Source organism: Manis pentadactyla, chromosome 1 (genome assembly GCF_030020395.1).
Source record: "Manis pentadactyla isolate mManPen7 chromosome 1, mManPen7.hap1, whole genome shotgun sequence".
In the NCBI taxonomy this organism is placed as follows: domain Eukaryota; kingdom Metazoa; phylum Chordata; class Mammalia; order Pholidota; family Manidae; genus Manis; species Manis pentadactyla.
This window is the reverse complement of record NC_080019.1, coordinates 186,476,309-186,492,908: the sequence shown is the minus strand read 5'-3', so window position 1 is coordinate 186,492,908 and position 16,600 is coordinate 186,476,309. Positions and strand designations below refer to the sequence as shown.

Here is a 16,600-nt window from a genome sequence, read left to right as displayed (position 1 = left end):
ATGCCTTGTGGGAAGAGGTGCCAGTCAGCACTGGCTGCCTGGGGGATGAGGCGTGGCAGCATGGTACTCTCAGGATAGCTGGATGGCCACTGCCTGTTGAGGAGAGTTGGTGCAAAATATTCCCAACATGTAGCAATTGGCTCAAAGGTGAAATTACCACCAACTCTAGGAGACCAGAGCCCAGAATAGCCATGTTAAAGCTTGCTACAGATGACACAGGAAGAAATTCCATCATTCTGTCATTTTCCTATGAGGAGCAAAATAATCTTTCTGCAAGGGAATAAAAGGACTATCCACCTTTCCCTCCCTTTGTTTTAAATAATGGGTAAAAAAGAAAAAAGGAGAAGAAATATCACACACACATCACCACCGTTTTGAGGAAATTAAACCAGTTCTTGGGTTCTGGACTGTAGACTAAAGTTGTCCAACCAGGAGGCAGGCCCCTACTATGTACTCCTATAGTCAGGCCACTACTATGACCAGACACTGGTTAGTTTCAGCTGTTGGATCCTTCTGGGATGTTCTACTGCAGAGGCAAGACTCATGGGGACAGCTTGGATGAGTTTGAACAGAGGCTGTCACCAGGTTTGAGGGTCACATGACTCAGCTGCTGCAGCTGTGCCTTTTGATAACTGATTCATAATCTCATATAAAGTTTACAGGTTTGAGGCCTTGACCTATGTCAGTAATCAATCAACTAACAAACATCTCAAAGAGTGCTCAATGTCTGTTGGGTGAATGAGTGCTCCTAACCCTCTGAGGTTCACAGACCAAGTGTGAACAGTCAAAAGAGCTGGCATTTATTAGTATGTCCCATGTGCCAAACACTTCTTATATGTATATTACTTATTATCCCTATTGGCTATTGGCAAACCTGAGGTACAAAGCAACCTGAGTGACTTGACCAAAGTCACACAGCTAATAGGTGATAGAGGCAGCCCTAGAAAACAGGTGATCTGACTCTGGAGCCTGCAATTTGCAAGCATGTGCATGAGAAAATATGTGCAGTGCACAGCCCCACCTCCACATTCAAGCTGCCTCTGCTCCTGCCATCACACCCAGATCCCTCTCCACCTCATCGCCCTACCCCCAGCCCAAGTTCCTTTCTTCCTTCTTTCTCTCCATCCTGTCTTTACCCACTGAGATTTTTTAAATTTGTTTTCTGCTTAAAATAAAATGTTGTCTATTTATAAGTTAGAAAGAACATAAGTCAAATACTTTATATTCAAGAAAAATACTTTTTGTTTTCCATGAAGAAGCTCTTTCATTTCTTTTCTTTTTTTCCATCCAAGGAAGGAGGCAGGAAATGATCTTGATAAAAAAAAAAATTTCTCAACACCTGGGTTTGCACGACCTTTCCTCACTTCTGCATCCCTTCTGAGATTCCTTCTGACAGCTGTCCCTAGGGGCCTGAGCCTGGCTCTTAATATAAAAAGGTTCTAGATCTTTCTGTCCTACCCTGTTTATTAAAGGCATAATTACTCAGCTCTTTGCTCACTAGTAAGGGATCTAACCATCAATTTTAACCCCCAACCAGGGACATCATAGTAGGAAATCCACACATTCCAGTTACCCCCCCCTTTGGTTTTCATTTTATTAATTTCTTATTTATGTTTGATAAATCCCATGCTGGCCCTTGGATCTGGAGTGGCAGATACCAGTAGCCCTCCAAGAAGTGCTGCTTTAAATTATCTTTATCTGCAAATGCCTCCCGCTTCCAGCCTGTCAGGAGCCCTAATGTCTCCCCTTCAGTGGGATGATTCATTTGCATGAAGAAATTAAGTCTATACAGCAAAGTGAATGTAGCAAAATGTTCATTGTACAATCTGCAATATAGTTGCTCACCTTACAATTCTTTCAATTTTTCTCTATGTTTGAAATTTTTCATAATAAGATGTTGAAAAGGGGGAGAAAAAACAGAAATCAAGTCCCTAGGATGCTCTGTTAAACATTTTATCTGGAAGATGAAAACATTAGCCAATTTATCAAAACTAACTAATCAGGTCATCAGCAGAAGGGGACCGAGCACAGGGACGCTGGGGCTGGAGGGGGTGGTACCATGCATGTCGGCCCCACTTCACAGTGTGCCAGCTGCACACCCGATGAATATCCCTCTCTCCTCAGAATACCCTTGCATGCTAGACAGGGCAGGAACCATGACTGCAATTTTACAGGTCCCAAAAGGGTCAGAGAGTGATCTGCCCAAGGAAGCTGTCCAGAATAAGTTAGCTGGAGCTCAGACAAAAATTCCTGGTTCCACGTTCTTTCCATCGGGAGCAGGCTCAGTGTGGAAGCTACAGTGGGGCCCTGGGTGTCACCCACACAGCAGCCCAGGGCACAAGCTCACCTTCTGTGTGACTTCAGGCAAGTCACTCAGCCTCTCTGAGCCTTATTTCGCCACCTCTGGCAGCCCTCTGGATTCCTACCACCAGGGCCCTGGAGCACAACAGTGCTAACAGGAGGAAGGAGCATGCAGGCCTGACCCTGACCGAGCTCAGGAAAGAAGCTTTGCTTCCCTGATGAGAGTAGGGAAGAAGAAAGACAACAGGACAGTATGGCGAGCATGTCTTCACCCAGCCCTGTGTGGGGAGGGGGTGCTTGAACACCAGACACGCCTACCACCCACCCCCACTGACAGCTGCCCGAGGAAAGCGCTTTAACTTGTAGGTATATTTTCAACAGAAAGCTTTCGTGCCTATTTTAAAACACTTGCCTCCAACACTTTAGGGTTAGTACTTGCAGGTTCAGGGGTTAACTAACACCCCAGCCCCCCGGGAACAAGGCAACCTCTCTCCGAGGCCAGGGCGGGCGCTCAGCCCCTCCCACCAGGGGCCCTGGGCACCATCTAAAGGCCCCCTAGTAACAAGCCTCCCTGGTAGGGTACTATTACCATCCCCATCTTACAGACGAGGGCACAGAGGCCCAGAGATCAAGCGACCCGCTGGAAGGCGTGCTGCCGGCAGGTAAGAGCAGGCTGTGCGCCCAGAAGTGTGACCCAGACCTACACTCAAAGATTCTACAGCACCTCGTCCAGGAGGGTATTGGAAACACTTTCTCTAAACACCTCCTGGGGTCATCATGGATGACCTGTCTTCCCGAGGATAGAGAGAGCAGATGTTACATTTTTTCTTCACATCCACCTTCCACCTCTCTCTCCATCCCTTACCCAGTCCTGAACACACACTTAAGAAAGTGGGGACCTGAAATCATAGAACAACACAGGGAGGACCTTTAGGAACTGGCTGTTTCCCAATTACATGAATGTAGAGATTAGGGATGGACACAGGTTCCCCTGGCCCAGGAGAGGGTGGCCTTTCCTCCCAACTGGCTGTATCACCACAAACTTGATCTGTGTTCTTGGCAAGTGATGTTATAATGAGGGCCTGGCAGGCACAGATTTCAGGTTGTTGATTTTTTAACAGGAGGGGACCTTTATTATAAGGTGATCGAATCCCCTCATTGTACACACAGGGAAACTTAGGGTCAGAAAGGAAAGGCAGTGAGTTGGGCCCCAAACCCGGGTCTCCAGACCACTGGCCCAGTGCCTTCTCCCTGGCCCTGCAGCTGCCTCTGCCAACTAAAACCGGAGTGAAATAGAAACCACTCCAGGCTACTTCTTGGAGAGTTACCCTGAGGAAATGCCATTGACTGTGGGCAGTGAACAGTTCCGCTGTTCTCCATCTACAGGAGGCAAGGATGTCTCAGGAGACCAACACTCCCCCACGGGAACCAGATCTGGGGGAAGGGGTGTGGGGCTGCCCCAAGCCCCAGGATGGAGCCTGTCAGGATCAGGAGCCACATCGGCTACATTCTGGAACTTCTGAAACCACAGTAAAAGAAGAACTGGGATGCTTGGCAACTGGCTCTCCTCAGTGAAAAATGTGGGTGGTGTTTCCAGAAAACATCAGGGCTAACATGAGCATCGGTGCTTGTGAGTGGAAATGAGCAGAAGAGGCAGAAAGAACACAGGGAGGCATGCACGGAGGGGACATGGGACAAGGCCACAGAGAAGCACTAGCGCACAGAGAGGGTGAGGTGAGGCCAGGTTAGAGGAGAGAGGCTTACTTCAGCAGTTTGATATTACACATAATCAGCTCCTTCCAGTTAACAAAAATCATAGCACCCTCTTTTTCTGTCAGCAGCTCAGACTCCATCAGGGGTTTCTGAAAGATCTACAGATGCAGAAAACGAAGCAGTTCAGAAAGCAAACAGTTAGCTCACATCTCAAATGCGCGTGCACACATGGGTCTGCTCAGAGCAAAGGGAAGGACCAGGTGCCTGCAGCTTCGCTGAGAAGCCCAGAAGCTGCACGTCCCCCTTCAGGCAGAGTACCTGAAGCAGAGGGATGGCCCCTCCTCTGCCTGGGGTCGGCACTGTTTTATAAGGGAAGCCATCTGAACCCTAGAGACGGGCCTTAAGTCCACCCGGATAGAGCCCAGAGGCCTGCACCAAGTCATGCACACTCTTACTGTCCACAGTGGGGAAGTGGGGGCTTAAAGACGCATGTGGGTGCGGGTGGTGCCTCCAGTCTCCCCTGCAGACATGCCTGTGGCATTCTGAAGGGAACAGCCCCAGGCAGCTGTGAGAGAGCCAACACCCACAGGTCTGGTATGAGGTGGGTGTGGTCCCTCTCCTGGGCTCCAGGAGATAAATGAGCCCGCCCATGCTCCTTGTGGTCCGGCAGACTTGCAGTAAAGCGCAGATCTCTACCCAGCCTCACCTGGTGAGCCCCTCCTACAGGGGGGTCATTACCTGCATCGGAGGCCGGGAGCTTGTCCGAAGCTCCTCTAGGAACAGGGCTAGCCAGTCTTTGAAATAAACTTGGCTGGGCTGAGGCTGTTCTCTGGGAGCCCTATCCATCATGAGTCCTTAAGCTGATGTTGAACATGGCATATATCAGACCACTGTACAAAAGTGCCATATCTAAGGGGGTGACACCCACACCCTAGGTATATTTAGTGACAATCGAACATATTGAGACAGATACTTGAAAAACTACCGTTTTGAATTGGCACCAATGCTTTCTATGCATTACTGGTGACCGTGTGGGCCAGCTGCCCATCCTGCCTCCTGTTCTCATTCGACACTGGGTCATGCCTTGCCTGGCTGTTGAGACTATCAGAGGAGATGGCTTGCAACTGTTCAGTGGGGTCGTGGGGGGAGGCAGGAGTTTCTAAACAGTACTTTTCGAATTGTAGGGTGACCCTGACATCCAGTTCTGCAAAGCTATGACCCCAACATGGCAACTTCCCATATGTACAAAGGGCTCCTTGAAAAGCAGGGGTCCCCACCTCTGCATCTCCCCATTCGCCTGGACAGGATGGCCAAGGCCCTTCAACAGCTACCAGGGAGGAGAGATGAAATGAGGCATCATTGGGACAGGGGGCGCACAGGGACCTGGGAGGAAACATCTTCATTCTCAGCAGCAGATTTTTCTCAGGGGCAATAGGTAGCAGGAGGAGCGACTTGAGATATCGGCTGGATGGCTGCCGTTTTCAGATGCCAGCCCTGAGGGCCAGGGAGACAGTGTGACACGCTCTGTGGCATCAACCATTTGGTGGCTGAGCTGCCACGTCTCTGAGCAGAGCCTAGACTCCCAATCCACAGTCCATGTGCCCCTCCCATGGGGCTCCGCACGGACTCAGCTGTCCCTTGGCAGAAGTGATCTCTGCCCCTCTGTGGTATGACTCCTAGTTGGCCATGGATGGGAACCTGACTGTCTTCTTGTGGGTAAGACTCTCCCATGTGATTTACTGTCAGAAGCTCCCCACAGAGCAGAAAGGTCCCCACGGCTACAGTTACCTCTGTGACCAGCTGCAGGTCATTCACATAGTTCTCCTCCGTGACAATGAGCTCATGGATGTATCCTTGTCGCTTCCTTTCAGTTGGGGTCAACATATCCAAGAGATGTAAGTCTGAACACCCTGAAAAATACAATCATTGGGGCAATTTAGTCCAAGTCTGGGGAAGCCTTCACAGTGAAGATCCCCAGGGTCCTCATGCCTCCTGGGTCCTGTGGTCTCGCTCCAGTTGGACAGTGTTGTGGGGTGAATCGCGTCCCCTAAAAAGATATGCTTGAGTCCTAACTTCTGGTACCTGCGAATGTGACCTTGTTTGGAAATAGGATCTCTGCAGGTGTGATCAAAATTAAGATGAAGTCATACTCAATTAGGATGGGTCCTACTTAATTCAGCATGACTGGTGTCTTTATAAGTAGGTGGTACAGAGACAGAAAGAATGTCATATGACTACAGACACAGAGACTGGAGTGACTTGTCTACAAGGCAAGGAACACCAAGGATTGCAGGCAACTGACAAAAGCTAAGCAAAAGGCTTGGAGCAAGTTTTCCCCTAAAGCTTTCAGAGGAGATGGCACTGCCAACACCTTGATTTTAGACTTCTCATCTCCAGAACTGTAAGAAAGGAAATTTCTGTTGTTTTAAGCCACCCAGTTTGTGGCTATTTGTTATAGCAGCCCCAGCAAAATAATACAGGCAGCACATTCCAGCTCCATGAAACCCTCTAAAATAATGTTAGGAGAGAAGATTTAATAACAGTCAGCTTGCATTTTCTGAGGATCCACATCCTTCCAGGCACTGTACAAGGAGCTTTACACTGACAGCTGCGTTTAATGCTCACATAGATCCTACAATTGTCTCCACTTCACAGACAAGGAAACTGAGGCTTAGACAGGTTGATTCACATAAGATCTCTTAGCTGGGTGATGGGGGTGCCAGCAGTCAAGCCTTGACACTCTGACTTCAGAGACTGGGCTCTAGCCCAGGCTGCCACTGTAAGGTCCAACCTATAGGACAGCATAAGGTTTTCCTGGGTTTAGTTTTTGGTGGCTGTGCTGAGGCTCCTGATGGGCCCAGGGTCAGGCCAGATGCAGGATGCATCCAGACAGAGCTGGGTAAATCCCTCTGGACCAGGCTGCTGCCCTGCACCTGCAGAAGTGAGTAGTGAGCCTGCAGGTGGCAAGGGAACCCCTTCAACTGCCCTCAGGTCACCAAGGAAATGGGCTCTCCTGGCCTGAGATGGGACACACACACGAGGTGATGCCTGCCCCAGCCTCTGCTCACCTATCTGGTTCTTTGGAGTTCTGTGCCTCAGATGTTCTCGGGTTATCAGCAGAGGCTGCCCCATGGCACAGGCATCCTGAATGAGGAGTGGGGGAGTTTGGTTCTCGGGGGTACCACATGCAGGTCTGGACCCACCTCTTCTGAGCTGGTGTCTCTTTACCTTTCTTCAAGGGAGTCCTCATTTAATCACAGAATAAAACATGCTAGAAGGTACCCTGAATGTAGGTGGGAGGCGGGGCTCTGAGTTCCATTCATTTACTTCTCATCCCTTCTCTCCCCACAAGGGGGTGCAAGAGAGCACGGTGTGAACACCCCTGCTGGGGAGCAGTGTTTCTCAAAACGTGTTCCCCGGAACAGCAGCAGCACCTGAAAGCTTGTTAGAAATGTAATCAGGCCCCGGCTGAATAGACTATTGGGAGTTGGGGCCCAGGAATCTGCTTTAACAAGTTTTCCAGGTGGTTTTTTAGGCACACTAAAGTTGGAGATGTCTGCTCTGACTTATCAGGGGTTCCTCAGGGCTTCCATCTCCTCCCAGGGGGGTTATCTGGGCTCATGAGTGATCTAGTATATATGCTGGAAGCTTCTGTAAATACAATGATCCTTCTGGGGTGAATGATATCATTGACTTATTTGCAGTCTGGCTGCTTCCAATCCAGGCTTGTCCCCTTCCCTGGCCAAATGCCCTTTCTACAATGCTGTAGCTTCTCTTCCTGGGACAGGACAAGTCCAGGGAGGGCAGATGGATGCTGGGACGAGCCATCATTATGTTAACAGCCTCCACACCCCCCAGTCTGAGACCTCATTCAAAGCCACTGCCATGCAGCCCAGCTCGGATTCCATAGGGCCATGAGCTGAGCACAAAGCTTCACACAGGTCTGCAGATGAATCTGGAACTTGGACCCTCTGCTCAGCCACCAGCTTGGCCCAGCTGTTCTTCCTGCCTCAGGGTGTTGGTTGTGTTTCATTGAAACACAACAATGAAATCTCAGGAAGGAAGCAAGTTATGACTGCGCACTTGTTCAGCTAGCCTTCTGCCAAGACGCTGCACGAGCTCTGGCTGGTGGCAAGCTGTGATGCCACCAATTTCTAACAAAAGCCACCCAGGAAACACTCTTCAGCTTGGGGGGAAAACATCCCATTCCTGCCCTCTTCTCACCAAACTTTCGTGTTAGTGAGTCAAAGAACCAGAAGCAAGGCCATTTCTTGTCACAAGGCAGAGCAAAGCCCTTGCATTACAGGGACGTGCATGAGCTCTAATGGAGCTAAATCTCCCCTGGCATTTTCAGGAGATTTCTTTCTGCAGGGGATATTAGAACCCTGTACAAAGCTGCAGTTCTAAAACTCACCTCACAAACTCTACTCAGGGAAGTTTACAGGGATACAGACATCAGGCTAGAAGTGGACACTGGCTGGACCAGTCTTCTGAACATCTCTTTAGATCACAATTTCCCTTGGAGAATCTGATGGATGCTTACAACCTCTGGTCCCAGAAAACCCCAACAATGCACACAACGTACACACACATTTCATGCACAACTGTATAGGGCTCGCTGGCCCTCCTGAGGCTTGTTATGGACTCACTGGGCAAGTGTTTACTGAGACCTGCCATGAGTCTGCCACCAGCTGCTGGGTGCTGGGGAGTCATAACAGAAGAGGAGAAGTGCCTGTCCTCCAGAGCACACAGCTAAAAACCCTGGGGTCTCTGGCTGGGGACGGTACTGCCCCCTCCCCAGGCCGAAGGTGGTACTGCCTCCCTACCCCACGCTGAGAGTGGCTCTGCCCCAACGAGGCTGGGGAGGGCACTGCATCCAGTCCCACCCGCGGGGCTGAGGATGCATTCCTGGCGGTCACGCGGACTAGAGGGGACCTGGAATCTGGTGGGCTGGACCGGCACTGCTAGATGACCTGCAATATACAGGACAGGGAACGGCCCACCCACATGCCAACAGTACTCCACTGAGAAACACCAGCATCCCTAGAAACTGCCACCCAGACCAGGTCACACTCGGCTCAAGCACCGCGCAGGAAGCCAGAGACAGTCTCAGGCTGCGGAGCTGGGAACAAGCACCTGTGAGGAAAGAGGACTGGTCTGGCTTGCCCTGGATTTCAGAAGTTCTTCCGAGTTGAGTTTTACACAGTGTGGTTTTGAAGAAGCTCAGAGTCAGAGCAACAGCCGAAGGTCCAGGATGTATTTGGGCCATTGGTCTAAGAATCCCAGGGCCTGAGGCGAGTTTGGAGTGAACTGGAGGTCTGCTGCCCAGGGGGCAGGGGACTGAGGGGGATGCAGGCCTCCTGCTCCAGGGGGCTCTGGCCTTCCAGTCAGTCCACCTGGCAGGCCCAAGTCAGAGCTGGTGGAACTGAGAAGTCGGGGGTGGGTGCTGTGTGACTCGGTTGCTGGAGACCCTATACTCCACCCCACACAGGCCCTCCTGCCAGCCTGCTGGAGACAGGGGGTGGCCCAGATGGCCTCTCCAGGATCCAGGACACAATGAAAAGCAAAGATTTTGTGGGAGATTCGTCTCAGCATTATACACCAATAATGTTGGCTTGGCATCGTCCTTTTTAGCTGCTGAGCTGCCCATAGGATTCTGTTTCAAAAATTCTTGCTGGTGAATGCCAGACAAGAGAACCATTAAAGACTTGAAGTAGGCACTTTTAACTCAAAAATATCCTTCCTTTGAAAATTTAATATTTAGAAAAACAAGAGAGTCAAAAAACTCCATTATTCAGAGTAGGGCAAATGGAAAAGACATTTCAAATACAAGTTTTCTTTAGGGGTGGAGGGACGTGGTCCTTCTCTCCTTTGGGAATCAGGATAAACATGGTTTTCTGGCTGTCTTTCTTGGTGAAAAATGAAAGGATAAAGTACAGCAAATAACTTTTCATGGACAACTCAGTGTGATGAGGGATTCTTATAACTAACCATAATCCACTCACAGCTGAAATAATATTGCAAATGACTCCAGCAGTTAAAAATGCTCCCCATTTACAGCCCACCTAAAATTCCTAATCTATGTGCTGTCCCTTATAATTTCATACAGTTAGACATATTTACAAAGTGGAGAGAGCTGTCATGCCCCTTTGGAAAGAATTGAATCCGGGGCACTGGACAAAAGTATGCGAAAGTCTTACCCAGAAAGGCCATCTTGTCCCTTCAGTGGCACAATGTCCCTACGAACAGCATTATCTAAATAAATTGCTTTATTATAAAAGTATTACATGAACCCATGCTTATTGCAAACAGTTCAAAGGATACAGAAGTGTTGCTGATAAAAAATGAGTACCTCCCCTCTCTGCCCATCCCCATCCATTCTACCTTGTTTCCCAACAAAGGCCAGAATTTTACAAATTAAGCCAACCCCCACAGTAAGCTGGCCACTGAGCAAAGCAAATAAACAGGTCTCCTTCCTGTTACAAAAGGGCCAAAATATAAGATGGTCGGTATTTATTAAGTTCTTATGAAGTCCAAGAGACACAGACGTAAGCAAGATAATGTTCTTGTCTTCAAGGAAACTCACAGCCCTGAGGGAGCCCCGACATGAAAATTAAATTTAAAGTATGCAACAGTAAAAAATGGGCCTGTTAGCTGTGGCCACGCTGGGGATGCAGGAACTCAAGAAAGTAGATGCTCCTCATCAGGAGGGAGGAGGATTTTGCAAGGAGGTCCTCCATATCAGGGAAGACAGGGCCATTGTGTTGGGGGTGGAGGCCACTGTGACAGGTAAATGCAGGGAGCAGTGGGAGATAAGGGGTGGGGAGAGAAGGAGGAAGGTAAGGTGGGAAGTAGATTACAAGGTCTTGATGCGGGAGGGACCAGGGGAGATGGCTGAGTACCACCCGGCAATATGGAAGTTTGGGCAAAGGTTTTTCATCTTTAAGTGAAAGAATGTGCCAAGGTCTCTGGGGACATTTAGCCCAAATCCTCTAGCCAAAGGGCCCCAGGTCAGCAGGATACTGTTACGTGCTCTCCTGGAGTTCCCATCTACACAGAAGGCTTCTCCAGGGTTGGCCTGAATGTAGGAAACAGGGGCATTTGCTCTGGTCTCTCCTGCCAGGTGAGCCCACTCCCTCAAAGGCTGTCCTGGATTCTCCCGGGAAAATGAATCCATTTGTGCTGCCCTCCGCCTGCTGGACAGAATGCATGCGTGGGGTGGCCTGTCATGCGGGACAGGCAGGTGAAGCCCACAGTGGCTATGACATCAAGAGGGCTCTCTGGTTACAGCACTTTGTCCTGACCCTGCAGCTGAAGTCGGAATCCCCCATCCCCACCCCATTCTCTGAGCTGTGAACTTGCATGTTCCTGCTGTGTGTGGTGCCAGGGTCTGGTGATGAGTGAGGTGGGCTGGGTCCTTATCCTTCAGCAGCCTTGGTCTGCTGGGGGCTTGGGCATCCCATCCGGACTCTGATTCTTGCCAAATTGCAGGCACTTCATAGCAGGCATCCTGCAATTTATCAGTCCTGGGGACCTCAGAGTTGTAAATCCCTAAGACTGGGTTTTTATGGGGTTCTAGAGAAGCTGGAGGGCATGCAGGATTACAATGAGCTGAGGGAATGCCACCCAATGGCACCAAAGATGCCCCGTACCTATGTCCAGCTGAGCCCAGGCAAGCCTCAACCTGTCCTGGGGACTCACCAGGCCCAGGAGGGTGGGTCCTTCAGAGCACTTCCATTCAGCTGCAATCAGGCATAACCCTGAAGCTTAAAATGCCAACGTGGCTTCCAGATAAAATGCTCCCCCAAGAAGGGAAATCCAATCTATCTGGGCTGCCAAGCAATTCAATGACAGTTGAGAAGTGGCAAAAATCAAATTACTCTCAGGGATAAGTCATCTCCTAATTTTCCATAAATAAGAACGTTAGTAATTTTCTTTATTACAGGCATATCATTCATGGCTTTATGAATGACACCGGAATTCCTGGCATGACATCAAGTGCCCTGTGTCATGCATTTGGTAACTCATTCCTGGCCCCATTTCTGTCACCATCCCTGTTTTTCTTTCTTCCTGAATTCCTGCTTTCCATGCATGCCATCCTGCAGTATCTCGGGCATCCTTAGAAGTGGTCACGAATCAATACTTAGGGTACACCAGGCAGACTGGGGTGTTATAATGGAAGTGCATGCACACTTGCATGGGAATATGAGGGAGGAGGCATTCGTTTTGACTAGAGGGATCTGGGAGTATTTTCCAGAGGAGGAGGAATCTGGGTTGGACTTCATCAGGCAAATGTCAGGTGGGTGGGTAGTAGTGAAGGATCCAGGCAGAGGGAGCAGTCGGGGAAAAGGAGGAAAAAGTAGAGTGCCTGGAGCCCAGGAAACAGGCGAGGAAGAGGAAGCAGATGCTGGGCTAACAGGGAGCAAGGAAAGGTAACACTGAATGCCACTGGAAGCCCCTTGGTCCCCAGCATTGTATGCCCCTGAGTTAATTTAATTTTCACCAATACTCCTACTATTGGTCCTATGGTAGCTACTGTTGTTATTCCCACTGAGCAGACAAGGACACTGAGGCACAAAGAAGTTAAGTAACTTGTCAAAGCCTCAGTTAGTAAATGGCACAGGGAGTTTAAGCCGAGTTCCTACTCTTAACCACTGTGCCTCTCACCTTGCTGGAAAGGTGATGTATTAGTCAGCTCAGGCTGCTGTAACAAAGTTCCCCCAACGGGGCAGCTTAGACAACGGACATTTATTATCTCTCAGTTGTGGAGGCTGAAAGTTCAAGATCAAGGTGCTGGCTGGTCTGGTTTCATCCGAGGCTCTCTCTTTGACTGGCAGATGGCTGTCCTCTCTGTGTCCTGATGTGGCCTTTCCTCTGTGTGCGATCATCCCTGGTGACTCTTTGTGCCCAAATCTCTTATAAGGACACCAGTCAGGCTGGATTAGGGCCTACTCTAATGGCCCCATCTTAACTTAATGACCACTTTGAAGGCCCCATCTCCAAATACAATCACATTCTGAGGGACTGGGGGTAATGCCTCAGCATCTGAATTTGGGGGGCACAATGCAGCTCACACCAGGTGGGGAAGTACTCTCGAGGAGGCTGTGAACACCGGAGGGAGGCGTCTGCATGTTGCCTTTGGTTGCAGAGCCTGGGAAGGTTTGGGCTGAATTTCAGGAGGAGGGCCATGGCCCTCAAATGTGGCTGCCCATCAGAATCACCTAAGGAACTTTTAAAAAGGCCAGCATCCCTGCTGTACCCCAGACCAATCAAATGCAACTGATGGGGGTGGGAACCAATCTTCTGTCATTTTTAATGCTTCTGAGTGGTTCTGATGTGCAGCCAAGAGTGAGGACCTCTCCATCCAAGGGAAGACTGCCTGGAAATCAGGACACCTGGTGTGGAGGGGGCGCAAGATTCAGAAACTCGATCTATCCAGGCGTGTGTAGCATGAGGCTCCTCAGCTGCCAAATGGAACCTAGCCCAAGGCAGGACACTCAAGCCACTCGTCCAGAGGGACGTGATGGTCATAACCACAGAATGCCATCCCTCACCCATGGCCCAGAGCCCCGAGGACCTCTGACACTCTTTCTGGAGGCCACACCGCCACCACCTGGTCCCTAGCTCTAGGGCTAGAGCTTGGAAGGTCATTCTGCTCAGTGGCCTCATTTTATGGTTGGGACATGGGAGTCCACACAGTAACTTCTGCTATCAGGAGGAAAAACTTTGCTCTTGCTGTCTTGGGAACTGGAGAATCAGAAGGAAACGACCAGCTTTTCAAAGAGTGGGCCTGAGGGGGGTCCCTACCCGTTTCTCTCCCAGTGCATTTCTACAAGTCCCTGCCGAGAGGACACTCTTGTCTTTGGAGCCTGAGGCTGTCAGGGGCTAGTGGCAGCCGGGTAGGTCTTGGCAGCCAGGTCTCCTCTGCAAATAACCCCTGGCCCACCAGTCTCAGGCAGCCCCAGCTCTGGGCCGTCCGGGCCAGGGGGCGCTTCTCATCCCAGTGGAACTTTCTTCATGAGGGTCTAAGAATAGCCTGGTCCCTTGTGCCTCTCCTAACTTGGCGAAGTGACCCTGTTGGAATAGACACAGCCCGAGCCCGTGACATTTCCTCTCACTGTCAGCAACTGCCCAGACAAGCCCAGGTCCCTGCTTTCCTGAAGCTGCCGCTCCAGCGAGGGGAGACAAGAAACCAGAGGTACACAGAGGATGACGAGTAACAAGTCCTATGATTAATGGGCTCCCTCCATGCTCTAGGGTCTTCTCACATGAATTTATCCTCTGAACAGCACGGTGTGTCCAGGCCCCCAGGACACACGCAGTGGGGACAGTGAGCACTGGGAGGTGGCTTACCCCTCACAGCCCAGCTGGGGAGGAAGGATGAGCCAGAGGAGCAACTGGAGGCAGCAGCCCGCCCGCTGTGAGCACCGCCTGAGCAAGTGCTGTGCGCACGGTGACAAGCAAGTGTACAAGGCAGATGCTGCCCTCCAGTTTCTAAGCCACCAGGGAGGCGGGCATCAGGCAATAATAAACCACACAGGGGAAGGAGCCGTCGGTATTTATGAGTGTGGTGGCTGTGGAGGTCTTCATGGGGTACAGCCCAGCCTCCAGGGGGCGCAGTCAGAGCAGGGGCTCGGAGTGTCTATGTGCTTGTGCATCATCTCTATCCACTCATCTTTATGGTGAGAAGCCACCAGGAGCTCAGCAAAGAACAAGTCGTGCAAGTCAGACAGCTGGGCCGGGAGGCAGAGAAAGGCAGGGGGTGAAGATGGGTGGATGGAGGTGGGAAAGATGGGGTGAGGGTATCCTGCTTAGGGCCCATCAGAGACATCAGCTTGGCCCAAGAGACTTGAGAAGGTGGTGAGGAGACTGGTGACAGAGGGAAGGTTCTGGCTGGGTAATATTCGACAGAGTGGGGCCGGGTGATGGGGGTCCGCACACGGGAGCCCACCACCTCCCACGTGCAGGCGCATGGAGCCGGGAGGTGCCGAGGCTCTGGGAGGTTGAGTCATGGGGTCTCTAAGGAGGGAAAGTCTCCACAGCCGCGCCACCTGCATCCGCCTCGCTTCCTCCCCAGGGTGGGCCCACAGTGCTACAGTGGGGACAGTGACGTAAGTGGACCTTTCCATCAAGTGGTCTGGAGGTCAGAGAAGACAGTTTTCAAGACAGCCAGTTGGAAACCCATTGGGACAACTGAAGCCTGGACTCGAAATATGGCAGAAAGAACTAGAAAGAACAGTAGTCAGGATGCTAGAGACCAACTCCATAAGGAGCCCTGGGGCTTCACCTCGTCCAGTCTCAGCATCCCTCCTATAAGCTAGAGGCCCGTGCGCCCTGCCCCTGCAGCACCGGAGACCTGGAAGGTTCTTAGGTGATGGCGGCCACTCCTGCTTTCCCGTCAGCAGCTCAGAAAGGAGGGCACCTACTGGGGAAGGCTTCCCTGAGCAGCGATGACTGAGCTGTGCTAAAATTGAGCACAAATAGATATAAATGAGGAGCGGTGTGGAGATGGCTGACAGGCAGGCTGGAGAAGAAGGGGGCAGATCAGGCATGGTCTTGCAGACCAACCACAAGATTTGGGTCTTTAACCCACAGGTACTGGGAACCCCTGGATGATTTTAGCAGAATAGTTCAGTTTTCAAATGGCTCTCTGACCATGGTGTGGAGAAGAGGCTGGAAGACCGTGAACCAGAAGCAGAGACCAGCTAGAAGCCTAGTGAGTGGTCCTTATGGGAGGGGCAGGGAAAGCTCGTTCACCCTCAGGGCCTTTGCAAGTGCTGTTCCTCAGCTTGGAATGATCTTCCCACGTGAACTCGTTCTCTGCAGTCTGATCTCCTCCCTCACGTCAGCTCTGCAAAGAGCCTTCTGGGCCTCCCATCTACTACAGCCCTGGCCCCCCAGTCGCTCTCTGCCCCACACCACCGAGCGCCAGCTGAAATGGCTTGCTGGTTGTCTGCTGGTGGTCTCCACCAGCTCCTTCAGTCCGCAAGGTACGGGGCGCCTGAGTGCCTGTGTCCACGGAGCACCACCCTACCACCTGGTCCCATATTCCTCAGCCATGATGCACAAGGAGCTGTGGGAGAGCAGCTGCTTCCTGGGGAAACCCGGGTAGGCTGGGCCCCTCCTGAACTCCCAGGCGTTGTCTGGAGCCTTTGACACCACAAGGTGAAGGGAGGGGGTCTGCAGGGGACTGGTGGGTGAACCTCTGTCCCTAGAGGATGGTGGGGTGGTGTCACATCAGTGGAGGGCTGTCCCAGAGTGGCAGGCCTTCCCACAGGGCCTCAGAACTACAAGGCAGTGCCCTAGGAGAAGGGTAACCTGGCTTTGCCCCCTCTGCTGGGGCAGAACACAGGGCCTCATGCTCTGCTGGAGGCCCAGCAAACAGAGCAGAGGCGTCCAAACCCAAAGCCCTGGCCCCTGAGAGGCAGCTCAGGGTGTGCAGGGGAGCAGGAGAGAATTAACCTCCCCATGCCAGCATGCTGGGGGCGGCTGCTCTGGAGACAGTGCTTTGGGGGAGCACCCCCTAGAGACACAGGTCCCTTATCCAAGCTGCACAGTTGCTTTAAAAAAAACTGAGTTGCTGCCA

The 16,600-nt window shown here is 51.3% G+C and overlaps 1 protein-coding gene across 4 annotated transcripts in view; it reads right to left on the bottom strand.

Annotated features, from left to right (window-relative positions):
- ITSN1 (intersectin 1) overlaps positions 1-16,600 on the bottom strand; it is a 154,092-nt gene that overhangs the window by 16,077 nt on the left and 121,415 nt on the right. For all 4 annotated transcript variants that reach the window (XM_057504209.1, XM_057504206.1, XM_057504213.1 and 1 more), the window contains 2 exons: positions 5,803-5,924; positions 4,066-4,172 (listed from right to left, as the gene is read on the bottom strand). In XM_057504209.1, the coding sequence (XP_057360192.1) occupies positions 4,066-4,172; positions 5,803-5,924 (229 nt within the window). The remainder of the gene's footprint in view (positions 1-4,065; positions 4,173-5,802; positions 5,925-16,600) is intronic.